General features: G+C 51.6%; 1 protein-coding gene across 4 annotated transcripts in view; it reads right to left on the reverse strand.

Annotated features, from left to right (window-relative positions):
* The window catches only part of SYNE3 (spectrin repeat containing nuclear envelope family member 3), a 109625-nt gene that overhangs the window by 46465 nt on the left and 36660 nt on the right, over positions 1 to 26500 (reverse strand). For all 4 annotated transcript variants that reach the window (XM_054448647.2, XM_054448645.2, XM_063652048.1 and 1 more), the window contains exons 2-6: positions 22538 to 22695; positions 15073 to 15245; positions 13208 to 13517; positions 4447 to 4608; positions 2639 to 2986 (exon numbers count right to left, since the gene is read on the reverse strand). In XM_054448647.2, the coding sequence (XP_054304622.2) occupies positions 2639 to 2986; positions 4447 to 4608; positions 13208 to 13517; positions 15073 to 15245; positions 22538 to 22681 (1137 nt within the window). In that variant the 5' untranslated portion in view covers positions 22682 to 22695. The remainder of the gene's footprint in view (positions 1 to 2638; positions 2987 to 4446; positions 4609 to 13207; positions 13518 to 15072; positions 15246 to 22537; positions 22696 to 26500) is intronic.

Genomic DNA, 26500 nt, shown 5'->3' on the forward strand with positions numbered 1-26500 from the left:
TCACAACAGTCCTTAAAGGCTAGTCTCCGTGTCCCAATGTTATTTACAAGGAAACTTGGGCTAAGAGCTCTCTGATGGTTGCAGAGTCTGTAGATGGTGGACCCGACATCAGAGCAGGGCCTCTTCATGCCTCTAAAGGTGCTTTGTGAACCCAGTTATTATTCTCGGCAGGCCTAGAAGCTATTTGCATGGACTATTCCTAAGCTGCTTCACTTCAACGTGTGCAGACACCCAGACACAGCCTTTCCCTGCTGTCCTGGGAAGTTCCACGTTTGACCTTGATCTGCAGGACTCCCAGCCCCTTGCTTGGCCCTGCTCAGTAGGAGGCAGGGTGGGGTAGTAGAAAGTGCTGGGCTTTGCCACAACACAGAGCTGGCCTGGAGACCCACCTCTGTCTTTTCCTAGCTATGCACTTTGGGCTGTTTCCTCATTGATAAATGGGGCCACTCTCACCAACCACGTGGGTTGGGTGATATTGACAAGGCACTTGGTACAGAGCAGGGGTGCGTTGGTCCCTCCCCATCCCCAGCTCCCTCAATCCCAGGAGGCAGCCTTGTGCTTCTGCCCTTCTTGACCATACCGACCTCTGCTCGATCCTCCATTCACAGGGAACCAGGGGCAGCTCCAATTAGGCTTAGCCTGGGGTGACCCACGGATGAACAGGGTTTAGAGTATTAAGCTCAAGGGAGGAAGCACAAATAGAGGGAAGGATTTTAGGCAGCAGCTGGGGCAATAGGGGCCACTATGTAGGCAGAAGGACACAGAACCTGCCCAGCCAGCCCTGTTCATTCTCAAAAATGTTCCCATCGCTATTCAGTTAGTTAGCGAACGTAATGACGTCTATGAAAGTTTTCACAGAAGACCAGACACAGTTGGTTTGTGGGAACTGGCAGGTTGAAAATCATTCATGAAGAAGCCCAGCATATCAGTGGTCACGAAAGCTGGCCGGCCTGCAGGAATTCAGCCGAGGAAGGGCAAGGGTGCAGAGAGTGAGCAAGACCAGGGGCTGCCCCTGGAGAGAGGCCTGTCCAGGCCACTGGAAGGCCCATCATCAACTTGAGGCAGTGCTGGAACACCCAGGGTCCTCATTCCTGGGAAGGACGCTGCCCCATGGCTGGGTGGCCTGGCTAAGCATGACCTTTTTCTAGGCTCAGTTCCCTCCTTGTAAAATAAGCATTCCTTCCAGCTCTGACATGCCATGCTGGAACCTATAATGTTGTCAGGTTTAGTTTGCTGATTCCTTGGGAGGCTCAGGAGGGTGGACCCTGCCAGGTAGTTGCATTTCCTGACCAGACACTGGATAAACCACAAATCCACCCTGACTTCAACCTTTGCTGCAAACAGTCTCCCTGAAACAGACAAGGGTCCTGTTCCGGTCAGCAGAGGGATAACGCAAGTCATACCCAGCCCTCTGCTGTCTCGGGAGATCCCAGGGTTGCAGTCCCAGGGGGGATGGATCCACTGATGTCTAGATTCCTGGTCTGTTCCTCTTGCTATGTTAATTTTCTAGAACTGGGAGCCTGAGCTGGCCCAGTGGTTGGAAGCATATGACCTTGAGTCAGATTACCTGGGTTCAAGTTAAAATCCCTGTCTCCACCTATTGGATGTATAACCACAGGCAAGTCTCCTAGCTTCTCAGTGCTTCGTTTCACACATAACAGAGGTTAAAGTAATTTTCCGAAAGCCACTCAGTTAGCAAGGGGAGAAACTAGGACTTAAACCCAGCTAGTCTGGCCCCAAAGTCCCCATCCCTCACCACTGTGCCATACGACCTCCAAGGCGCATTGAGGCAGACAGTCCTAAAGCGGGGGACAGTTCCCTTTGGAGGAAGGTGATCACTGCAGGGTAAGCTGTTCTGCTACAAGATCGAATGAGAAGACAACCCTTTGTTTCTCCCTACAAAAAATATTTTTGCGTATGAGCAAAGATTAGAAGGAAGAGAAAACATATAACAACAGTGGCAGAGTGCAGGTAAGATCTGGGATGGCTTCCCTTGGAGATATCTCCTCTCATGAAGTCACGATCCTGAGTTAACAATAAATAAAGACAGAGGTGGGGAGGGCCGTTGCTTCTTATTTTAAAACTCTCTTTATCCACAAGTCAAGCTTCAGTTCGTATACCTCAGGGGAGGGGTGGGGAGCCTCTGATGGGATGTCGTGTCTGGGTCTGGGAAGCACCCGCCGCCACGGTGGGCCTCTGCTGCTTGGCCTCCTAAAGGCCCATGTTTGTTCCCCGTCATCTCCATATTAAGAGTTTCCCCTTCTGATCCAATATTCCCTGTTCCATGCAGAGGAAGCCCACACCTTATCCCACCACTGGGCAAGAGAGTAGCTTTGAGGCCCAAACCTGGCTGCCCAATCCACCTCTGCTGTTATTTATTCACAGACCCACCATGTGACTCTAGGGATGTTGGGGAAAAAAAATCTCTGCAGGCCCCAGCTTCCTCATCCAGAAAATGGGGATAAACATCCAACTTGTCTACTCCCCACTCAGGGAGCTGAGATACCAAGAATCCCGGAGAAACAGAGTGAGTGTGCTCAGGGCTCAGCCCGATTCTCCATCACAGAGGAGGTCTGAGTGCCAGGACCCTGGGCACAGACAACACCCTGGGCTCCATGACTTGGCCAAGCACGCTTACCGAGTAGCGTCTCCAGTGTGCCACCAGCTCGTCCTCGGTCCCCGCCTTCACCGCAGGCTGCAGGCCCTCCTGGGCCAGCCTCTGCAGGACCATCCTGAACTCACTGAGCTCAGCCTCCAGCTGCTTAATCTGCTGCTCACAGGCTCCCCTGGACTGGAGCAGGACCCGCAGCCGCTCCTCCTCCTCCTCCCAGAGGGCGCGCAGCTTCTCCAGAACTTTCCTCATCTCTTCCAGTTCTCCGGTGATCTTCTCTGCACCCAAAGGAGAGGTGTTCCGAATGACACCCACAGACTGCTCCTCCAGCCTCTTCAGAGACTCCTCGCCCCTGGGAAAATCTTTGGCAATGTCCTGAAGAGGGTAGAGGGGTGAGGGAAAAACAGGCAGGGAAAAAGAATACAGTTGCTGCATTTTCCAGAGCAGACCTGGGACTGCCCTGCAAAACACTGATTCCTGGAGTCCCGCGTCAGAGCCAGAGAGGGGCCTTCCCAAGGGCTGGACTGTCTGCCTTAAGTAGCATGGACTCACCACCTGAGAACCCTATTCCTTCCCCATAAGTCTTTTTCAAGCCATTTGATTAAGTCAAGGAGAAAGTCTCTGTTGGGTGCCTCTGTCTTGAACACTTTCTGACATTTGTTTATCTTCCTTTCCATGCTTTCAGCTGGCAACAGTGTGGAGCCAAATAGAACCAAATGACTCCATTCAGTTTCATTGTATTTATTTGTGTGGTTATCTACCTATTTGGAATTGGCACCATCTTTTCCATTTATGACAGTGATATGTTTTCTTTCTAAATAAATAATCATCAGTTTTTTTAAAAAATGAGTCCATTTAAATACAAATATTTATTAAAGAAATAGTTCAGGTACTGCACAGTTGTGGCAAAATTTATCAAGTGGTTCTTGAATTATTAAAGACATTTTACCCACTCAGTTTATGGAGGGAGTCAGAGGCTCACTGAAAGCCACACAGCAGGTGAAAAGTGGGGAGCCCACATCTCCCGATGGCAGATCTAGTACCTGCACCATAGTTCTTCTCCCTTGGCACCATTGCCATGTGGGCTGGATCGTTCTGTGCTATGTAGGGCTGTCCTGTGCACTGTAGGGTGGTTTTGCAGCATCCCTGGCCACCAACCGGATGCAGTAGCAGCATCCACCCCCTCTACCCTCTTAGGACATTGCCAAAGATTTTCCTCGGGGTGAGGAGTCTCTAGACACTGCCAAATGCCCCCCATTGGAGACCCACCAGCCTAGACCATGCTTCTGTGGTCCTGGGTTTCCAAATGCTCTGCTGGCCAGGGATTTCCATAAAGCCTCTGAGGACCCAAGTGTTTAGACTTGGTTTAGATTCCACGCTTCTCCTCACAGGGGTCTGTGGGCCATGGGTTCTTATATATTCTGTGGCACCGAGCACTGTCCTATGAAAGAAACTATGACATAAGGGCCAGGCACGGTGGTTCACGCCTGTAATCCCAGCACTTTGGGAGCCTGAGGCTGGCGGATCACAAGGTCAGGAGATCGAGACCATCCTGGCTAACATGGTGAAACCTTGTCTCTACTAAAAATACAAAAAAATTAGCCAGGCGTGGTGGCGGGCGCCTGTAGTCCCAGCTACTCAGGAGGCTGAGGCAGGAGAATGGCGTGAACCCAGGAAGCAGAGCTTGCAGTGAGCCGAGATCGGGCCACTGCACTCCAGCCTAAGCAACAGAGCGAGACTCCATCTCAAAAAAAAAAAAAAGGAACTATGACATAGAACCCACCCTCTGTGAGTGTCCCTAGGGTCCCTCTGGTTGAGACACAGCTGGGGATTACCTGCAGTGTGGAGAGGCGCTGCGTGATGGGCAGCTTGCAGTTTCGTCCCAGGCAGCCATTCACCTTCTCCACCACTGCCTTCAGCCACAGTTGGAACTCGTCCACGACTGCCTGGTACTCCTCATGCTCCTGGGCCACCTGCTCCAGCAGATCTACCCGGTCCTGCGGGAGGAGGAGAATCACCAGCCATGAGGGTCCCCAGCCCAGACAGCCCAAAGGCCAGAAAGCCCGTAGCCTGCCTGGGTGTGTGTGTGTGTGTGTGTGTGTGTGTGTGTTAGCAGGGGGTGCAACCAACCCCCAGCCCTTTCTCTAGACACAAAGAGCTCTCAGATACTCTGTTCGGCCTTACAAACAATATGCCAAGAGAGTTGGCTTTGGAGACCACAGCATGTTGGCACTGGGCCCTGTCACTATGCAGCTGGCTTTCTTGTTTGCCACATCCTAGGAACGGCATTCGAGACTGAGGTGCGGCAACAGCAACAACATTAGCACTACTACTACTACATCACACTGGGCACTGCTCTAAGAGCTTGACATATACGAGCTCAATGGACTCTCCTGACCACTCCATAAGGGGGTACCATTACAGTCCCAGTTTGACAGATGAGGACACCAAGATACAGAGAGGTAAAGTGACTTGCCCAAGGTCACCCAGCTAGGAAAGTGCCAAGATTCAATCTGAGCTGGGTTGAATGCTAGAAACCAGCATTTCTAGCTCCATTACACAACAGTGTCCACGGGGTGTGCAAATCAATGGCAAGCTGCCCCATTTCCCCATGAATATGGTGATATGTGTTGCATGGGTTGGAATCATCTCTATTTTCAGCCAGTCCCACCAAAGGTCTTAACAACACAGGGGCAAGATGATGTCCTGAGGGTGGCTGACATTTGGAAAAACGATGGTGTCCTGCTATGAGCCCCCACTGTACACCTAGAGACTAGGTTTTTCAAAATATGCCCTGATCACAGTGCTGTCTTCCCACATCCCGTCACGGCTCCCCACTGGCCCCAGGCCCAAGGCCAATCCTTACAGCCTAGCATTTCAAGGACAGGTGCCCATGATGTAGCTCTGTGGTCCAGTAGTCAAGACCCTGGGGTTGGGATCCCACTGCCTGTGGCTTGAACCTTGGCCCCACCTTGGCTACCTAATTAAACCCTTCTGTGCCCAAGTCCCCTCATCCATATGGTATGGCTAATAACACCTGCCTCACTGGAGAAAGTGAGATGAAATGGGCCAGAGCTCACCCCTAAAACAGAGCCTGGCAGCTGGTAAGCGCTTAACAACCTCGAGGCATTGCTGATTGTCTCCTGCCTTCTCCAAGGTCTTCTGAGACCTTCAGCGGGTACCCACCTGCAGTACTAACCCCAGGCCCCCTTCTCACTCTGAGGCCGTGCCCACTGCCCCAGGCTGAATTAACGGCCTGCCTTCTGAGTTCCCAAACCACTGGGATGCAGCTTCATCACAGCAGTTGTCCATGGCATCGTCACCCACTGGGGGATCCAGGAGGTTCCTAGAAACAAGGCTGCCCCTGTTACTTCATTTCCCAGGGTCTAGCTCAGGGCACGGCCTGTGAACGCTTCCTGAATGGCAGGAAGCACAAATCTGGAGTGTTTGCCATCAGAGGGAAGTTTCCAAAGAGAGCCAAGAAAACAGAAAAAGGAGACTCATTTAATAAGCACCTATGCTAGGTGTGCGTGGAACTTCAAAGCGTTATCTTATTTAATACTCAAACAATCACAAAACCTTCCTATTCTGCAAATGTCCAGACTGGAGTTGGGACATCGCAGAACTCTTTTGGTCTTACAGAAAAGATTCCAACGGCAAGTGTCAGACTCCAAAATCATCGACTGTTTCTGTCAAGGGCCACCCAGGAAATGCTTTTAGCTTGGCCTGCCATATGGAGCTCCTCCACCGCCGGCATGCAACTTATGTTGTAGCACATGGGTAGCTACAGATAACATGAAAAGAATGGCCGCATTCCAATAAAACTTTAATTACGAACACTGACAGGTTTTTCATATCATTTTCACACGTCAAGAAATATTTGGCTTTTCATTTTTTCCCAACCATTTGAAAATGTGAAAGCCATTCTAGCTCATGCTTATAATCCCAGCATTTTGGGAGGTTGAGGCAAGAGGATTCCTCGAGCCCAGGAGTTCAAGGCTAGCCTAGGCAACACAGTCAGACGTCATTTTTACAAAAAATAAATAAAAACATTAGCCGGGTGTGGTGGTGTGCACCTGTAGTCTCAGCTACTTGGGAGGCTGAGGCTGAAGCTAGGAATGGGCTGGATATGGTGCCTGAACCATAGCTGGCTGACCTCAGCTCTTCACCATGGAGCCAGGCCCTGTCCAGGAGGGTTCTGACCATCTGCAAAGCTAAGTCAGACATTCTCAGCTGGGAAGAGTGAGCGGACAAGTGCATCTGAAAAACCCCTTAGCTCTTTCAGATATGCCTTTCTCTTCTTTGCGAAGCTCCTCACCAAATCTAGAAATATGAATTCATATAAACCTTGCAACCACCACTGCAAGTAGGAGAAAACATCCCCATTTTAGAAATGGGGAAGCCTAGGCTTAGGACCAAGCCCTTCAGTAGAGAGCCGAGACGTTCTCTCAAGGCTGGGCATGGTGGCTCATGTCTATAATTCCAGCACTTTGGGAGGTGGAGGCAAGAGGATCGCTTGAGCCCAGGAGTTCGAGACCAGCCTGAGAAACATAGTGAGATGGTATCTCTACAAAAAATTTAAAGATTAGCTGGGTTTGTGAAGGGCGCTTGTAGTCTCAGCTACTTGGGAGGCTGAGGCGGGAGGATCGCTTGAGCCTGGGAGGTGGAGGCTGCAGTCAGCTGTGGTTGTACCACTGCACTCCAGCCTATCTCACCTGACAGAACAAGACCCTGTCTCAAAACAACAACAACAACAACAACAAAAATTGTTGAGCACTCCAACTGGGGTTGTGAAAAAGAGAAGTAACATTGGAGGCACCATACATTCTTATTTAGAAACTTATTTTAATTTTTTATTTTTTGAAACAGAGTCTCGCTCTGTTGCCTAGACTGGAGTACAATGGCCTGGTCTTGGCTCACTGTAATCTCTGCCTCCTGGGTTCAAGCGATTCTCATGCCTCAGCCTCCCAAGTAGCTGACATTACAGGGGTGCACCACGATGCCTAGCTAACTCTTTTTTTGTATTTTTAGAAGAGATGGGGTTTCACCATGTTGGCTAGGTTGGTCTCGAACTCCTGACCTCAAATGATCCACCTGCCTCAGCATCCCAAAGTGCTGGGATTACAGGCGTGAGCCACCGCGCCCAGTCAAAAGCCTATTTTAAGGTTATAGTAATTGAAATAGTTTACAACTGGAATCAAGAAAGACAAAATTCTTATAAAACATGGGCCCTGCTTGAATCTGAAAGTGGAGCAAGTGCAGGGGACGGTCCCCTTCATGCTTCCCGCCTGCAGCCCTAAGGATGGCTCCGGGGCCTCGGCAAGCTCCCCTGCTGGCTTCCCCTTCCTGCAGGGTTATTTAAATCCGTCAAACTCTCCTGGAGCCTCCTCCATCAACAGGAAAGGCTCATTCATGAAACAAAGTGGGTCAGGAGTAACAGGCAGAGGCTGAATGCTGGGCCCCTGGCCACGCTGATGGTGATAGATGCAGCCGGGAGTGAACTCTCCCATGGAAGTGCCGGCCGTGGCTCCCAGTGTGTGAAGGATGAGGTGCTGGCACCCGGAGAAGTCCAGGGTAAATAAAAGTCTGTGTGATGGGGAGCAGGTGCTCAGAGAGGACCTCAGCAGGAGGGGCACGGATCCAGCTGAGATCTGTGCCAGGCATAACAGTCACAGGGCAGAATCCAGCCGTGCTGGAGAATGACAGGGTGACAAACGGGAAGATGCTCAACCTTCTCGTTAGACCCAGCAATTACACCATCTGCGGCGGGCAGAGCTGTCAGGAATGTCAAAACCCAACCAATTAACAAGGGTGGTGCGGATTTATGCCTCTGCAAAGGGCTGCACGAGCAGCTCTGATTCATCACAAGCAGCTCCGATTCATCATAAGCAGCTCTGATTCATGGCCAAGATGCCAGACAGACGCGCCTTCTGTGAGGGCCGCCACGGGAAGCAGCAGGGGTGAGGACGCTTCCATGTGCCTGCCTTTGGGAAAACTAAATCAGGATTAAAAACAAACAAACAAGCCCCTCCCAGCAGCCAGCCTGCCCTGTCTACATTTCACTTGCAAACACTGCGGGCTGACAATGTGCCATTGCTCCCCTCTGGACTTAGCCTTGGCCCTAGTCAAGAATCTCCCTCCAGCAGGTGGTCACAGAGGCTCCAGTTCAGGGAGGACCCCATGGTGCTTCTGTGGCTCTGTCCCCATCAACCCTAGAGGCTGTGCTAATTAACATGTTGGACGTCAAAAATGGGTTTTTCTCATTGGAGCAGTGGCCTGTTCTAGCACGGCAAGCAGTGGCAATGGGCTCTCATAGGTAAAAGTAGGGGTACTAATCTGAACCTAGAGACCAATCCCACCCCGAGGCCAGGCCTGGACCCCCAGGAAAGCACCAGGACAGATCTGTCACTGGAGTCAGAGGACTGCCCCGAGAGAGACCTTTTACGCAGGGGAGGTCTTCATCAAGCGTTCAGAGCAGGGACTGGGAGGCTGGGACCACCAAGGATCTCTGCAGGCTGCTGGGTATGTGGAGCGCCCACCCACCTTGGGATGAGGCTAGAATCCCCCCACTTTGTCTGGGGCTGGAGGGCTGGGGACACCCGGGAGGTCAATACCTGGGGCTGCATCCCACCTTGCTGATGAGGAGCTTAGGACTGAATGGTTAAATCTCTGGCCAAGGGCAATGGAGAAGTTTGCCCCTCTCAGGAGCCTCTCAGGCTTCGGAAGAACATGGCACCCTCTGGATCCACGAAAGCTCCATCCATAGAATCTGGTGGATGCTATAGCTCCTCACCCCATAAAAATGCACAGTCATACCTTCTGAATACAAGATCAAAGAGGCTGTAGGGGTCTGCCTGGCCCCGCCCCACCTACCCCTCAGTTCTCCCCATGGCCAGCTTCTAGAGAGACAGGAAACACCTCCAGGGTACACCACAGCCCTCCTGTCTAAGAGCTGACCAGGCTCCCTGTGAGTGAGAACAAAGTCCTCAAGCTTACAGAAAGACTTAATCAGGGGCCATGGGCTTCAGCCAATGGCTGAGAAAGCCAAAACTGAATTCACTTCTCCATGCAGGGTCCAGCCACCCCACAAACAACAACACCCCATTTCCACATTGGCATCAGCATTGACCAGCCATCTGGCAACTCCAAGGGCTTCCACCATGGAGGGAGCCTCCCCCTCACCGCACCCCAAACCTCCCCCATCACTGCTGTCTCCGCACATGACACAGCCTCCCATGCTCCTGCCCCAGGACACTGCCAGGTGGGCCTTTGCCTCTTCAGAGCCCTGGACGCAAGGGCTCCCTCTTCAGCAGCTCAAACCTGTCTTTCACTGTCCCAGCCTGACCACAGAAGCACCCGGGGTCCCAGCTCATCCTGATGGTCACAGGTGCAGACACTAACCCAGGACCTGAGGTGCAGCTGCAGGGAGTGCCACCTTAGGAGTCACCAGCACCTCTGGCTTTTTCTACTGGGCCGCTGGTGTCTGATGCACAGAATGTTTTTAATCTAAAAAATGAGTCCAAAAGGCCAGGTACAGTGGCTCACGTCTGTAATCCCAGCACTTCGGGGGCCAAGGCGGATCACCTGAAGTCAGGAGTTCGAGACGAGCCTGACCAACATGGAGAGACCCCATCTCTACTAAAAAATACAAAATTAGCCGGGCATGGTGACGCATGCCTGTAATGCCAGCTACTCAGGAGGCTGAGGCAGGAGAATCACTTGAACCTGGGAGGCAGAGGTTGCAGTGAGCTGAGATCGTGCCATTGTAGTCCAGCCTGGGCAACAAGAGTGAAACTCAGTCTCAAAAAAAAAAAAAAAAAAAAAAAAGAGAGTCCAGTAACAACTTCTCCATCTACTTCATAAAAAGGCTGGGGGAGCAGATGAGGTCAGAGACAGGAAAACAGCTCTCACTGATAAGAGCTGTGATGTCTATAGCGTTTTGGATCATGTGAGGGGAGAACCTCCTGGAATGAAAATAAGGCTCCTGGAAGCAATCATTTCGGCATCTGGGCCAGAATTGATGCTCACTCAGCACCCCAGCATCCACCTTCACATACAAACATGCACACACACCCATGCACCTACATGCAAACCTGCACACACACCAACAACTTTTTATCTCATCTCCTCCACACCCTGCACCAGGCGCTCTCTGCTGATTGGCACAAGCACCTGTTTCCTGTAAAGCCACAGCAAAGAGGCTGTGGAGCCAGGCACCTGTCCCAGCTGGGCCAGAGGGGCAGACCTGGAGAGAGAATTGCCATGAAGCCTGCCCATGCCACACGAGACTTGGCAGGGCCGGATGAGGGCCGATTGGCTGCCTCTGCAAGAGCCAAGTCGAATCCCCGCCTTGCCCATCCATTCTGGACCTTGTGCAGTCTCTTGGAGCCTCCTGTGGCTCCTCTCTGGGGCCCTGCGGGTTGCTTGCCTTCAAACTGCAGGGGTGGAGTTCTCATTATTTCAACAGATAGTTCTGAGCACCTGCTGCATGGCAAACAGCCATTGTTGTTACTATTTATTCTCACGGCTACTGAGAGTAGAAGTCATTCTTTATATTGGCAAAATGCTTGCCAGTTTTCAAAGAGCTCACATGTAACCATACAGCCCCCCAACCTGGGTGCAGGTCAGGTGAGCTGCCCTAAGGCCACACAGCTGGGAAGCAGCAGTGCCTGGCCTGGAATCCAAGTCCCTTCCCAAGCGCCAGAGCCTTGTTCCTGGTGGATTTTCTAGCTCTGCTTATCATAGAGCTTACTTCCCTTAAACTGTCAGCATGAAGAACCCAGGAGACGTTCAGTTCCAGTGCTACAGCCAACTAGAGAGCCAGAAATGCCAGATAAAATGTAACATAACAAACACCGTTTCAATGCAGACCCACGTCACACCAAGGGAAGGGATAGTCCCATGGGCCAGAAGTAAAGATGCCCAGGAAACCACCCTGTTAAGCTCACACAGGTGCCTGAAGTCTTGGTTACTAGAAGCTTGGGTTTAATGCTCAGGCTGGAGCAAGAAGTGAGACTTTGGGCCTAGAGGCAACAGAGACCACTGCAAAAAGACGGAGCCTCAAGTGGCTGCCTGCCCCCACTAGCCAAAGGGTGAAGCAGAAAAAAAATATTGTTACAAACACAATCCGAGAAGGAAACGTGTGTGTTTTAGCCTGGGCCTAAAAACAAACAAACAAACAAACAAAAAAAAAAACCAATCACCCTTCAGAATACGGAGTTGGGGCCTGTTGTATGATTCTGGCTTGGGGTTCACATTTAGAATATCCGCTTGATCTGGGAACCCCCAAGCCAATTCACTGACACAAAAATAGGAGTCGTGAAGATAAACCTCAGGGGGAGCCCAGCTGAAGCCAACAGAAAGCCACTCTCAGGCGGTGTCCCAGCTGCGGGCTTCTGCAGATGCACCCTGCTTAGGCGGAGCTTAGAGCTCAAAAGGACAACGCCCCCCAAGGAAACAATCTACCATGTCAGGGGACACGTAGGTGCCTGATGTGGAACTTCAGCCTTAGACCTGGAACTTCAGCCACTAGAAAAATCTGATGGAGACTGTAAAATACGTATGTTTAGAATGACTGCAAATATAAACTATATCTGGGAGGAATGTAAAATCTCAGGGGGAAAATGACATAATTTGTTAAAAAGAACAGGGAGACATAATACAGAACCAAATAAAATTTCTAACAAATGTAATTGAACTTGATAACTCAATGAACTGTTTCCAAATAAGGCAAGAATGGGGTGAGGAAATGCAGACAGAGAATGTACACAGGGGCTGGGGCAAGGGCAAGAGAGAGCAAGGAGAAAACACTGAAGGAGAAGGATTTAAGGGCAGGAGGAGGAAGGGAGGGGAGGAGGGAGAGAGGAAGAGAGAGAAAGGAGGAGAAGGGGGAAGCTGTTTGGATCAAAGTGAACATCACAGTCCAACAGTCAGTCGGTCGACACACCCATATGTATATTAAGCACTGCGAAACACTGGGTATCTGGATGGTAGATAATGGTGGATGCGTGAGTGGGTGGTGGAAGAGTAGGTAGGTGAGGATTGGGGGATGGGTAGCTAGGTGGGTGGATGGTGGGATAAACGAGTGGGTGATGGTCGATAGTGGGTAGATAGGTGGTGAAGAGGTAGGCAGTGGAGAGGTGGATGAGTGAATGGGTGAGTGAGGAACAGGTGGCTGGGTTGATGGGTAGGTGAATGAGTAGATAGATGAATGAGTGGGCAATTAAGTGGTTGAAGAGATGAATAGCAGATTGATCAGGCTGGTGGGGAAGTAGATGAATGAGTGAGTCAACAGATGGGTGAGAGAATACAGGGATGAACGAATGGTGGGGTAGATAGGTGAATGGGGTGGTGTGTGGGTGGATAGTGAAGGGGAGATTTGGTGATTTAGTGGGGAGGTAGATGGGTGGGTAGGTAGACAGATGGATGGGAGGGTGGTTGGATAGTGAACAGGTGAGTAGATGGATTGATAGTAGAAAGATAGATCGATAGTAGGTAGATAGCTTGATAGTAGGCAAACAGTGGCTGGAATGGGTAGATAAGGGTGGATACATGGATGGGTGGGTGAAGATGTAGCCCACTCAGCCTCACCCTCACCTGGGCCTTGGTCTTCACTGCATCGTACTCAGCCTTCATTCTCTTCTGGGCATCTTCGTCCACGCTGGGGTCACCGATCCTGTTGAACAGGGAGGCTGCCTCCTCCAGCAGCCGGTCCAGGAGCACTGCCTGGTTGTCCACGTTGTGCAGCAGCACCTGGGCGTGGCTCAGCTGCCACTGCTTCTCCTTCAGGCCCAGCTGGAGCTCGATGTGGGGCTCCAGCGTGACCATCATCTTCTGGAACCAGCGGTAGAACTCATCTCGGGCCAGCAGGTACTCGCTCCAGTGCAGCCACACCCACTCGATGCGGCTGTGGGTACAGAGACCTCAAGGTTGTGAGGGAACTAGCCACCTGCCTCCCGGGTCGGGGGTCCGTGCTGTCATCCCCTCCCCAATACTAGGGGGCTGTGGTCTGGGGGCATGATGATGCCCTTTCTGGCCCCTGAGTCACCTGGGCAGCTTGTTGACACTCCAGATTCTAGACCCTCCCTCAGTCCTACTGGATAAGACCCTCTGCCCAGTAAATAAGCTCCCTGCGTGAGGGTAGGAGCCAGGGGAGCTCAGACTCCAAACTTCCTCCCAGAACCACCAGCTTTGGGGATGCATCTTGGGGAGCCCTTTACCTCCAGCACCTTAAATCCTGGCCGTGAACTCCCTCTATCAATGCACAGACACCCCCAGTCATTTCTCTCTGGCACTGGGGCTCTGAACACAGTTTCTCCAGGCCCCTGGCACACAAACATCCACTAATATTAGGAGCAGACTGCGGTTGGGACGTGTCCAGTCACCTGCAGAGCACTTTGGATCTGTCTTTACTAACAGCAGGCATGGCCTAAAGCTCAAGCTCAGATCCCCAGCCTGTCTCCCTGGGGGCTGGTGGTCAGTGTCCTTAAACTGGCTTCCCAGCAGCCTGCTTGTCTCTGACCCTTCCCCATGGCTGGGGTGAAGGAGGAGCTCCTGCCCTGTGGAATGCTGCCCCACTGACATCTGTGACATCTGCATCTGTGGGCTCGTTGCACCCAGTGGGGACGGAAGGCTGGGAGCCTGCGTGTGAGTTCCAGGGGTGCTGTGAACTCACTCTGCAACCCTGCCTCTTCGCTTGCCTTAGTTTCTCCATCTCTAACATGGAGGTGGTCCTATCTCCCCAGCCAACATCAAGACACTTTGTTCGGAATTTCAAGCGCAAGGATTTAGAAAGCAGAAAGCACTGTGCAAAGTCATTCCCATCTCCATGCACATCCTTGCTTTATAAAAATGGAGATGATCCTGGCAGCTCTTGTTTACTGAGGGCCTACTTTGTGCCAAGCAGTGTGTCTCGCTCTTGACATTTGCTATCCCTTTCTAACCTCCTGATAACCTTCAAGGAGCACTTGATTACTCCCATTTTCCAGAGGAGGTGCTTGAGGTTCAGAGAGGTCAGGTAAGTTTCCCAAAGCCACATAGGAAGTAACCAGCAGACAAGGGTCAATGCCAGGTCTGTCCAAGTGTTTGCTCCCCACCACCCCCTGTCCCCGCCCACCACCACCCAGCTTCCTGGTACAAGCAGGGAATCTGGCTACAGTGCTAGCAGGGCCCCAGGCCTTCTTTCTCCAGAGCCATTGTGCCATGCTCTGGAGCATGCACACACGGTAAGTCTCTTAGGAATTGTTGGCAAAACACGCTGGGTTCCCAGTGTCTATTATCATCATTTGACCTGATTATAATTAGAAAGAGGCAGGCAGGGCTGGCCCTAATCCCAAAAGAATATCCTGTCCCCTGGAATCCCAGGACTGGAAAAATGTCTCTTGGGCAGAGGGCCCAAGCTAGTGTTGCAGTGGGCAAGGAAGGTCAATGGCAGCTGTGGACAAAGGCCCTGGATGCCCTACCTGTGACAGTGAGTCATGTAGGTGACTGTCTCCTCCCATTGGGCCTTGATGTCCTTCAGCCGGGCCAGGATCCTGGGCTTCTGGTCCCCAGGGCAGCATGCCAAGAGGGCTTCGGCCATCCGTAGCACGAGGTCCACCTTCACACGCCCCTCGGGCTCCAGCTGGCATATTTTCTGTTGTGGACACACAAGCCAGTTTCCAGGGTTGGCAAAAGGCAGACAGGCACAACCTTGGGAAGACAGTGGCATGGTGCAAAGAGCCAGGACTCGAAGGCCAGAGGATCTGGGATTCACATCACAGCCCCTGCACCCCTTCTTGTGGGGTCTTGGGCAACCTGCTAATAGCTCTGAGGGTAGGAGGTGGGAGCAAAGGCGATTAGCATGCTGGGTGCCGTCCGATGAATGGCCCTCTCCTTCCCCACTCAGCCCATTTCTAGAGTGTGAACTCAGACAAGTTTCATTCTCTCCTTGGATTTGGTTTTCTCATTTGTAAAGTGCAAGTATTAATCATATCTATCTCTCAGATTTTTTTTCAGGATTAAACGATGAGAAAATGCATGTGAGGTACATGTCTCAGTGTGCAGCGTGAGCATCTACCTCTCGGGGGACTTTGAGGAGCTGGCCCAACCCGGGGCCCAGCTGAGGCTCCAGAATCATCTCTGTCTTTTGCAGTTTGCACCAGCACCTTGCTCCTGAGGCTGCTCCCACCAGAGACCAACAGCAGCTGGGACACTGAAGCAGCTTCCTTCCTGGGAGATGCTGAGTGAGTGACTGTAACTCACAGACAGCTGATGTTCCTGCAAACTGTCTTAGAACCCACAGCAGTCTGAGATGGCCCCTCCTCACTCTGCTCCTTCCTCCCTGCTCTCCTGGCCTTCGGGTCACATCTGCAACCCTCTGACCAGCCTTTCCTGGCTCCCTTCCTCCCCATATTCTCCCAGGAGTGATCCCCCTAATAAATACCATGCACATTTCATCTCATCTTGGTGTCAGCTTCTTGGAGGACTAAGACCAACACATGATGTCCGGCAAATAGTAAGTGTCCAAGTAATGCTAGCTATTGTCATTGCTGTTACTATTCCAGTTCAGTGGCAGCTGAGGCTTGGTCTCTGTAGGCAAATATGACTGGATTCCAATCCCACGGCCACTCCCTACTACTGATGTGACCTTTGTCATGGGAGTTACATTCTCCAGGCCTAAGAATGAGGGAAGATAAGCATTAGGTAATGTAGGGAGAGCCATGAGCACGCTGCCCAGCCCACACCGCATCCCAATCACTACCTGCTCACTATTATTATTATTATCCTTATCTTTGGATCTGTCTTTACTAACAGCAGGCATGGCCTAAAGCTAAAGCTCAGCTCCCCAGCCTGTCTCCCTGGGGGTTAGCGGTCAGTGTCCTTAGACTGTCTTCCCAGCAGCCTGCTTGTCTCTGATCCTTCCCCATGGCTGGGGTGAAGGAGGAGCTCCTGCCATGTGGAATGCTGCCCCACTGACAGCTGTGTGACCCCAGGCAGGTCACTAGACTACTCTGGGTCTCCCTTTTTCATCCTGAGACAGCGATAACAGTCTCTGCTTCTCCACCTCCCAGGGTTATAATATTAATTTTAAAAACACTTTTAGCCAGGTACAGTGCTGCATGCCTATAATCCTAGCACTCTGGGAGGCTGAGGCAGGAGAACTGCTTGAGCTTAGGAGTTTGAGACCAGCGTGGACAACACAGTGAGACCATGTCTCTACAAAAAATAAAAAATAAATTAAAAATTAGCCGGATGTAGTGGCACATGCCTGTAGTCCCAGCTACTTGGGAGGCTGATGTGTGAGAATCGCTTGAGCTTGGGAGGTCAAGGCTGCAGTGAGCCGTGATCAAGCCACTACACTCCAGCCTGGGTGCCAGAGTGAGACCCTGTCTCAAAAAATAATATTAAAAATAATAAAAATAAAATAAAAACACTATGAATTAAACATGGGTATAAGTTAGTGTACTTTGTAAACTGTTGAACAATTATGTAGACCCTTCCCCAATGTGTGCAAATGGGCAATGCTCCCCATCCTTTTTTACTCCATACAATAATCGTTGATGATGACGATGATGATGACGATGATGATAATAGCATAGAAGGACTTCCCCTCCTACCTGTGTTATCAAAGAGTGAGGCAAACAAGCTCCTTCCAAAGGCTGTCTCTGTGTGCATGTGAGTGGGGGGTGCTCAGGGAGAGTGAAGAATGGGGAGATTCCTCAAGAGAGGGAAAGAGGGTTTGTTTGGCCAAGTAGCAGGATGTGGCAGGGGCCCAGGGGGTGGTGGCCACAGCAAGTACCCACACAGGGACCCCGAGTCCCTCTCAGCAGGGAGAAACGATGGGGAAAACAAAAGTACCATACTGGCCAGTGTGGCCTGAAGACCCGAGGGCCAGTGTGGAATGTTCTAGACTGAATACGATTATCCACCCAGGATGTTTCACACCACCCAGGGGCAGGGTTCCACCGCATGGCTGAGGATGAATTTGTTGCCATTCAGAGAGAGATTTAATTTGATTAAAAATAATAGTAGGCCAGGCGTGGTGACTCATGCCTGTAATCCCAGCAGTTTGGGAGACCAAGGCAGGAGGATTGCTGAGGCCAGGAGTATGCAACCACTCTGGGCAAGATAGTGAGGCCCCATCTCTCCAAAAGCATTTTTTTTAATTTAAAAAAAAAAAACAAACTAGCCAGGCACAGTGGCATATGCCTGTAGTCCTGGTTACTCAAGAGGCTGAGGCAGGAAGATTGCTTGAGCCCAGGAGGTTGAGGCTGCAGTGAGCCATGATCACACCATTGCACTCCAGCCTGGGCAGCAGAGCAAGACCCTGCCACTAAAAAAATTAAAATAAGAAAAAAAGAGCCGGGTGTGGTGGCTCACGCCTGTAATCCCAACACTTTGGGAGGCCAAGGTGGACAGATCATGAGGTCAGGAGTTTGAGACCATCCTGGCCAACATGGTGAAACCCCATCTCTACTAAAAATACAAAAATTAGCCGGGCATGGTGGCACACACCTGTAATCCTAGCTACTCAGGAGGCTGAGGCAGGAGAATTGCTTGAACCCGGGAGGCAGAGGTTGCAGTGAGCCGAGATCGCACCACTGCACTCCAGCCATCACACCACTGCACTCCAGCCTGGGCAACAGAGCAACACGCCGTCTCAGGAAAAAAAAAAAAAAAGTAAGATGATATTTCTGATTCCCAGAAATGTGAAAGGAGACTTCATATTCCCCAAGCTAGCAAGACGGGCATCACAATAAGTCCGATTTTACAAACAAGGGAGCCGGGGACCCACAGAAACCACCAGCTTGAGGAGTGATTCTCTGCAGCTGCCAGAGAAGCCCCCTCCACACCTGCTCCCAGTTTCAGCTCAGATGGAGTCCAGCTCTGAAAATCACAGGAGCCAACAACTCTGGGGAAGAAGTGAAATTCCATCTCCCTTGGCCACACCCAGAAGGAGCAGCCAGGTCTGGAATGTCCCATGCGGAAAATGGCCCCTTCTCCAAAGCCTGGTGTCCTGACTGTGTGGTCCCCCCAGGCCCCTGGACCTTTGTCCTTCTTATCCTCATGAAAGAGGCACAGGCTGGACAGAGGGGGACACAAAGACCCGAGACCCACTGCCTTTTCAAGAGAGTGAGTTTGATGCTTCTTTACCAAGGCAGAGGAGCTGGCTGGTCCAAAGGCAGGCAAGACACCAAGCCCCCTTCCCCCACCTGGAGAAGAAACGTCTGCCCTGAAAGATCAACCTGTAGGATGTTTACTGGAGGCCTGAAGCCAGGGGAGGCCAGAGGCTGTGGCTGGGCTGGAAAAGCCAAATTTTGAGAAGTAGATTCCACTCTTTTTCACTGCGCTGATGATTACACTCTTTGGCTGGTGTGAGATTCTTTTATAGCCCATCGCCAGCAAGGACACAGTCCAGGAGTGCTTGGCAAGGGCTGTGCAGCCAAGTGGGAGAAAGTACTTGAACTGCAGCCACAAAATTATTCCAATTTGAAGCAGCGAATGAGGGCAAGGGGAAGGTGGGGATCAGATGTAAGGAAATACCTTGGAGAGAAGAATCAGGAGACCGGGAAAGTGGAGGAATGGGGTTAATCACGGTTTTCCCTCAACCCAGCCAAGACCAGGTGACCCCCAGCTGAGCATTATGCTGAGTGCTAGGGTCCTGGATGAACAAGCTGGTAGGAAAGAGGGCTGCAGATAAGAGCGCAGATGACTGCAAAAAGGGCCAGAAGAGACCACAAAAGTAGTATGAGAGCCCAAGGAGGGATGGGAGAAGTCCAGGAAGGCTTTGTGGAGGAGGTGGCATTGGCATCAAGCCTGTGGGTCTCTAATTAAAGACAACTGGAGAAGGATATTTGAGCAAAGGTAGGGAAGTAAGATATATTGAAGGATGAGTGCATTGGGAAGCCAAGCCTTGGGAAACACCAGGATGCTCCTGACCAAGAGAGTGGCCCAGAAGCTGGTGAGGAAGCTGCCTGGCTCAGGCCAGGACCCAGATACAGGACAAGGGAGCCTGAGATCATGCCACTGCACTCCAGCCTGGGCAACAGAGCCAGACTCCATCTCAATAAACAAATAAATAAATACGTATGCTGGGACCTAGAAGTGTGGCTGGAAGCTCCTAAGACCCACTCCTGGAGGCTCTGGGGATGGGCAGGGACACTTGGTATGCTGTGTATCCCAGCTTCTAAAACCACAAGAAACAATCACCTCCATTTAGCCAGCTCTGCCAGCATAGCCTGCACTGTGCATATAAGCATGTCTATAATGATCCTCCTTAATCCCCCCTCCTTCCTGAAAGGCAGCAGCTATCGCTCTCCCTGGAAGCAAGCTGAAGCTCAGGTAGCCCTGGAAAACCCTCCTGAGGTGCCACAGCCACGGCAGATTTTGGAGTCCGGGCCTGCAGACCCAGTAGCCAAGCTCTCAACCCAGGAGCGATGGGTTCTCCAATCACACCTTACAGAAAGCCCCCACCCCATGAGGATTCTGGAGTTTCCCTTAACCCCTCGGGAACACAAGGGGTGAGGGGGTTCATTCCTGCTCTACAGATGGGAACATGAGGTCCCGGGGAGGCATGGGACATCCTCCCGGCTGCATGGCTATTAAGGGTCAGAACTGGATCAGAGCCCAAGTCCCTGTCACTGCAGCAAACAGGCACTGGAGACAAGCCAACAGAATTGGTGGAGGAAGCACAAGGGAGACCCCAGAACCTGGAGGCAGGTCCCACGGGTAGGTCGAGAGGCACCAGCTGCCCCCTCTTACCAGCTGGCAACAGGAAAATATTTGCTTTCTTATTGTGAAATTGGTTTTGAAAATGGCAAAACACACAGTAAATGAAGCATGTCGGAGCCCCGTGGGAGGAGACAGTGGCAGAACGCTCAGGCCATGACTCGCCTCTGCCTGGACTCCCACCCCCTCGGGGCTCACAGAAGTGCTGCCTCTGGTTTCCAGGGCCCGTCCACCCTGGTCCTGCCAATGTGTCTTCCTAAGGACCACCCTTGACTTTGCTTAAACCAGAACCACCACCTGGAGGGAAAGACCTGCCAGCAAAGGGTAGAGAGTTTGAAATGCTAAGCACCCTAACACAGTGGGCACACAGGCAGGGCTGTGATGCTCACAGACAGGCAAGGTCAGGAGCTGGGGCTGAGAAAGGGGGAAACTGGTCAGGAAAGATGCATGGACAGGAGGGTTTCATTTCTTGTGCATATCAGACCCACACAAAAGAGCATTCCAAGCAGAGGCAACACATGGACAAAGGCTTGGCGGTGGAAGGTCTTCTGCCAATCAAAGGAGGGCATGAGCTTGCAAAGTGTGACAGTGGCTGGAGCTAAGGCCGGTGTGAGCTTGTGAGGTGTGACAGTGGCTGGAGCTAAGGCTGGTGTGAGCTTGGGAGATGTGACAGTGGCTGGAGCTAAGGCCAGTGTGAGCTTGTGAGGTGTGACAGCATGGAGAGCTAAGGCTGGAAAACAGAGTGGTGCAGATAGTGGGGGACTTTTGATGCCAGGGGAAGTTTTGCTTTTTCTTTGGTGGACAGTGAGAGCCATGGAAGCTTTTAGAGGTAAAGAATAACATCATGGGACCCATGTTAGGGGTGTGCCTCATACATGCTTGTGCAGTTGCCTTGATTGTTTGCATACGTGTCTCCATTAGGCTGGGAACACCCAAAAGCAGGGTGGGCCTCACCCACCTGCACAGCCCCAGCCCTGGCACAGGGATGGCAGAAAGCAGGGGGTATTCCACTCTTGGGTGATGTGTGAGGGAGCTTCCCAAACAGAAGGTGAAGGGAGCACTGCAGAGAGCTTGAACATGAGTGAGAGGGCTCTCCAGGCACAGGAAACGGTGTGAGGAGACTCCATTTCCCCAGTTGCAAATGTAGACAATGGCTCCTGCCTCTGGATGTGGTGGTGACACTGAAATCAAACATTGACTGGGAAAGGTGATGAGGATTCTTAATTCCCACTGTCCACTTCCAGAAAGGGCATGAAGTATATGCAATACGGTGCACAGTGTGCAGAATCGAGAAGACAACACACACAAAGGAAACACACAAGGAACCAGCTGTGGGGTCACCACTGCTTCCAGCCTGGCTGGGTGACTGGTTTGCTGCAGGAGAAGGCAGCACCCCCTCCCCCACTAAGAGCAACCATTGTTGGGTGATAAATTAGAATTATGGGATATCTAAATGGATGTGACCCCAGAGGTGTGTAAGTCAACTGCTCCATTTGCAGATGGGAAAACCGAAGCCCAGAGTGGGGCAGGGATTCGACCTAGGTCACACAGCAATCTAGCATCAGCAAGGAGATTATAACTCCGGCCTCTGACTCTTAGCTCAGTATTCTTCCCTCTTGTCCCCAGGCTGTGGGCAACCCACCCTCAGACAGGGGCACCACAATGCCAGGCCAGGCACCGGGCACCAGCACTTAGTGCTACATGGTCTTGTGCCAGGTGGGGTGGGTAAAGCCAGACTCTGGTTCTGGAGAAGCTCAGGAAGTCACTCCTTGCTGGGCAGAGCCCCTTCCCCGCTCCTCTGGACGAAGACCTTGGCCAGCCCAGATCTGGCAGGGACACCAGCCAGGCAGAAGCAGAGAAGGGGTGGGAAGCCCCCCAGCAAGGGCTGGGGACCCACCTGGCTGCAAAGGTCCCCCGTGCAGGGACAGGAGGGTGAGAGGACAGGCTCTAGTTCCTTATCATCAGAGTGTGTTCCAAGGACCAGCAAAAATGGTATCACCTGGAACTTGTTAAAAGCAAAGTCTCAGACTTCACCTCCACGACCCGATCAGAGTCTACACTCAAACAAAATCTCCAGGAGATCTGTGTGCACATCAGAGTTTGAGAAACACTGGTTTAGTCCACCCTTGCCTTTAACAGATAGGAAACCTGAGGTCTGAGGGCGGGGCGGGATGGGGCCAAGACCACAGGGCCATCTGAGGCTACGCCTCTGCATACCTCGGTCTCCCACAGCCTGGCCTCCAGGGCCGCGCGGGGCCCCTGCGTGTTGTCATTGACCTGCAGCTGATCCTGCACAGCCTTCATCCATGCCTGGGCATCCTCCACACTCCTGTCAAAGTCCTCCTGGGGCTGCTGAGTCATGGCACCTGCAGGGGCTGAAGAAAGGGCCACAGATAAGGCCAACAGGCAGGAATGTAGGGGGCTGTGGAAAGGCCCCCGGCAGGACACCTGGCACAAGCCCACTCCCACCACCAACCCTCCCCTGGTGCTCCCAGTTGGGCAATACGGCCAGAGGTGAGCATGTTTGTCAGGACTGGAATTAGGCAGGGAAGGAAAACAGGTCTGGCCTCTGGGAGAACTGGCCCAGGGCTCTAGCCTGGCAAAACTGCTTTGTCTTCGGCCTCTCAGGTTCCCTGCTTCCTCTTCTCCCAGCCTGGGGCCCGGAGGCAATTCTCATCTGTCTATTCAGATTGCACGCTCTCCAAAAGAGGATGTCAAAACCTGCAGTCTGAAACGTCTGGACCCATAATGATCTTGATTTGAATGGATCAAAGAGGCCTCAACCTAAGGAACACTGTTCTGGGCATGAGCCAAGCCAACACCAGCCCTGAGCTCTCCCTGGGATGAACCTCTCGGGCTGGGGATGGCCGTGTTAGGTGCATGCCGTCCCCACCACTCCACCAACCTGGGTCCATGGACAGGTGCTGCTAAAGTTACCCACTGAGCCGCTCCCCTCTGACCTGCGCACAGCACTCCTCGCAACCACTGAAAATGAACTTAACGCTTGAGATGCAACCCGCTTGCTATGCCGGCCCTAGGTAACACCTGCCTGCTGGCATAGGTCACCCACCAGAGACCGCTTTTGCTTGACTGTCCATTTGGTTTCCCCTGGGCTATGGTTACAAAGCCTCAGATTTTCTCCTGTAACTTTCTTAAAATCCCAGCTAGTCCAGGCAATACTCTTCTGTATTCCAGTTCTAGTTGTCTGCATATAGCAACCGTGTAACTGCTTTGAACTAAAGTTATTTGTATCTGCATTTTATTCAAAGGGATTGTGTCTGGTTTATCCTCCAATCTCCCACGATACCTTGTACAGAGTAAGGCCAATGTTGTTAAATGAGCCCAGAATGGGAATAAAGTTTAACACATCAAAAAACTCAACACGGCATTATTTAAAATGGCAACACAAAACCAGAAACAACCCACATGCCCAATTATAGGAGATTGCTTAAGTAAGTTATGGTACACTTGCACTTTAGAATATTATGCAGCCAGCAAAAAGGAGGCTTAAAATGAATTTGTGAATGGGAATTTTTAGGATATAATGGCAATACCAAAAAAGAGACATAATTATATATTAGGTAGTCACAACTCAACAACTAGTAAAAGCAAAACAAAACATTAACAAAAACTATACTCATAGAAAAAGGCTGGGGCTGGGCATGGTGGCTCATGCCTATAATTCCAGAACTTTGGGAGGCTTAGGCAGGAGGATCGCTTGAACCCAGGAGTTCAAGAAAAAGGCTGGGACATCTTGCCATTAAAGGGTCTATGTGATCAAGCTGGGGCTGTGTGCAGTGGCCTTAGCCCCTTCCAGGCCTGGCTTTTAAGCACATTCCATGGGACCCTCAGGCCTCTCTCTCTCTGGCATGGGGGGAGAGGCACAGCGACCTTGAAGCCACTTGGCTGAGATGGGTAGGACCACCATTGGAAGTTTTTTCTTTTTTTCCTTATTTTTTTCTATTAAGCACTTAGAATTTACATTACAATTTTTATTACATCACAGTAAAAATCATCACGATTAAAAATAAAAATTGTCTTCACTCATCAGTTAGTATCTACTGGGAAGCTGGGCACCCTCCCCAGGCCCCAGACGGGGCCAGAGGAAGCTTCAGGGGAGAACCCACGAGAGAGAAGGAGAAAATGGAAGAGGCCGTCGGACGCGTGCTGGGCCAAAGGATGCGGGCTGGCCAGGGGGAGGTGGGCGACATAGCGGGCTGTGCTCTGGAAACCCGTCCTGTGATTCTCCCAGTGAGTTGCTTTCCTTTCAGACCTGTTTTGACTTTTTTGTAACAACTTAATATGTTCCCTGTAGCCACTCCCTGCCTTTGAATGCTTTACTTGAAAAGCACATTGGATGTGCAAGCATTTACAAAAACTCAGGTTTTATTTTTATTAAGCAAAGAATGGGAGGGACAGAGACAAGTCCCACTGAGTCTCAGATGACAGGACAGTGGGGAAGTGTGGCTCTAATCATCAAGAGGCAGCGAGGCTTTAGAGCACCCCTTCTTGTTGGCAATGCCTGTGACCTGTGAGGCTCAGTGGTTGGTGTCCGGAGGGTATAGCAGATGAAACCCAGGGACCTGGTGGGGTTGAGCAGGCAGGGATGCCTCAGACCAACCGAACTGTGGGTTGGGCGAGGCTGCAGGCAGAGTTCAGGAGACCTGATCCTCCTCTGCAATTCTACCTATTTTGCTTCAGTTCAGTGAAACATAGGACTTAAGCGCATGCTAAGAGGCAGGCCTGATGCTACGATCGTAGCATCAGATAAGCAGACAGCAGACACTATCCTACTCTAAAGAAGCTCTCAGAGGAGCTTCTTTACCACCTAATGTGGTATTAGGGACAGTTGAACAGGGAGTCTGTGAGGGACCTCTGAGGTTGTGGGTTGAGAGGGTCGATCTTACTGTGACCCCTGCATGCCAGGTCCTGGGGACCAGCTTCTGCCCTGGGACTACCAGACTGCTCTGGGTCCTCCCTTTTTCTGCACGTTGGATCCCTCCTCAGCCAGCCTGGAGCACTGCTTCCTGTGTCACCACTCCCCTAAGGCAGGCCGAGGTAAGCCAGCCTCCCATAGCCATTGCACAGCCGCTGGTCAATCCCTGAAGCCCTTGCAAGGAAGAATGGTCTGGGGGACACTGTCTATTGGCAGGGGTATACTCTTCCTGTAAAGGATCAGGTAGAAAATGTTTTTAGCTGTCTCGGGCCACATACAGTCTCTGTTGCACAGTCTTCCTTGCTTTTACGACCCTTTGAAAATGTCAGACCCATTCTTAGCTCACTGGCTTGACAAAAACACACCACAAGGGCACTTGGCCTATAGGCTGTCGTGAGCCATCCCCTATCTCAGGTGGTCCAAGGCTACAACCAGCAACTGCAGAAAGCCCAGCAAGCAGCAAAGCTAGCTGGCTAAGTGACCCCACAGGCACGTGTCTGGGAAAGAGTCAGCCATGAGGCCAGAAGGACCTAGAATTGGTCCCAGTGGTCAAGACCCCATGACTCACTAGCTGTGTGGCATCTGGCTGATCACTTAACCTCTCTGGGTGCCCATATTCTCATCTGGAAAATAGGGATAACACCTAGATTTAATTAATTTAAAAACCCATCCAGGTGCAGTGGCTCATGCCTGTAATCCCAGCAGTTTGGGAGGCTGATATGGGAGGATCACTTGAGTCCGGAAGGTCCAGGCGGAACTGAGCTATGATGGTACCACTGCACCCTAGCCTGGGTGACAGAGAGAGATTCTGTCTCTAAAATAAATAAATAAATAAAATTTTAAAAAAGTTGCCCAGAGCCTGGAGAACACACCATGCTTGGAAATAGTTCCTTTTTACCAAACGCACAGGTGTTGGGTGCAGGGCTTTCTTTCCTTGGGAACCTGCATCCAGACAGCAGCTGTCTCACCAGCTCAAGGTTGGGGGAGCATAGGAGCATAGGAACTGGGTTACCAGCTGATAGACTAATGAATCAGTGCACTAAGTGGCTGCTGAGTGCAGGTGCTGAGGATGTGGAGACAGACCAAGTGTGGCTCTGGCCTGGTGAGGCTCCATGTCCAGTGCAGTGGGGGTGGAGGGCAGGGATGGACGCACAGTAAGGCAGCTACAGTGAGACCAGCGTGAACTTTGAGACAGGAGGACAGGGGCCACGGGACCTCAAAGGAGTGGTTGTCACCTGGCTCGA

The sequence above is a fragment of the Pongo pygmaeus genome, chromosome 15 (genome assembly GCF_028885625.2).
Source record: "Pongo pygmaeus isolate AG05252 chromosome 15, NHGRI_mPonPyg2-v2.0_pri, whole genome shotgun sequence".
Lineage (NCBI taxonomy): Eukaryota > Metazoa > Chordata > Mammalia > Primates > Hominidae > Pongo > Pongo pygmaeus.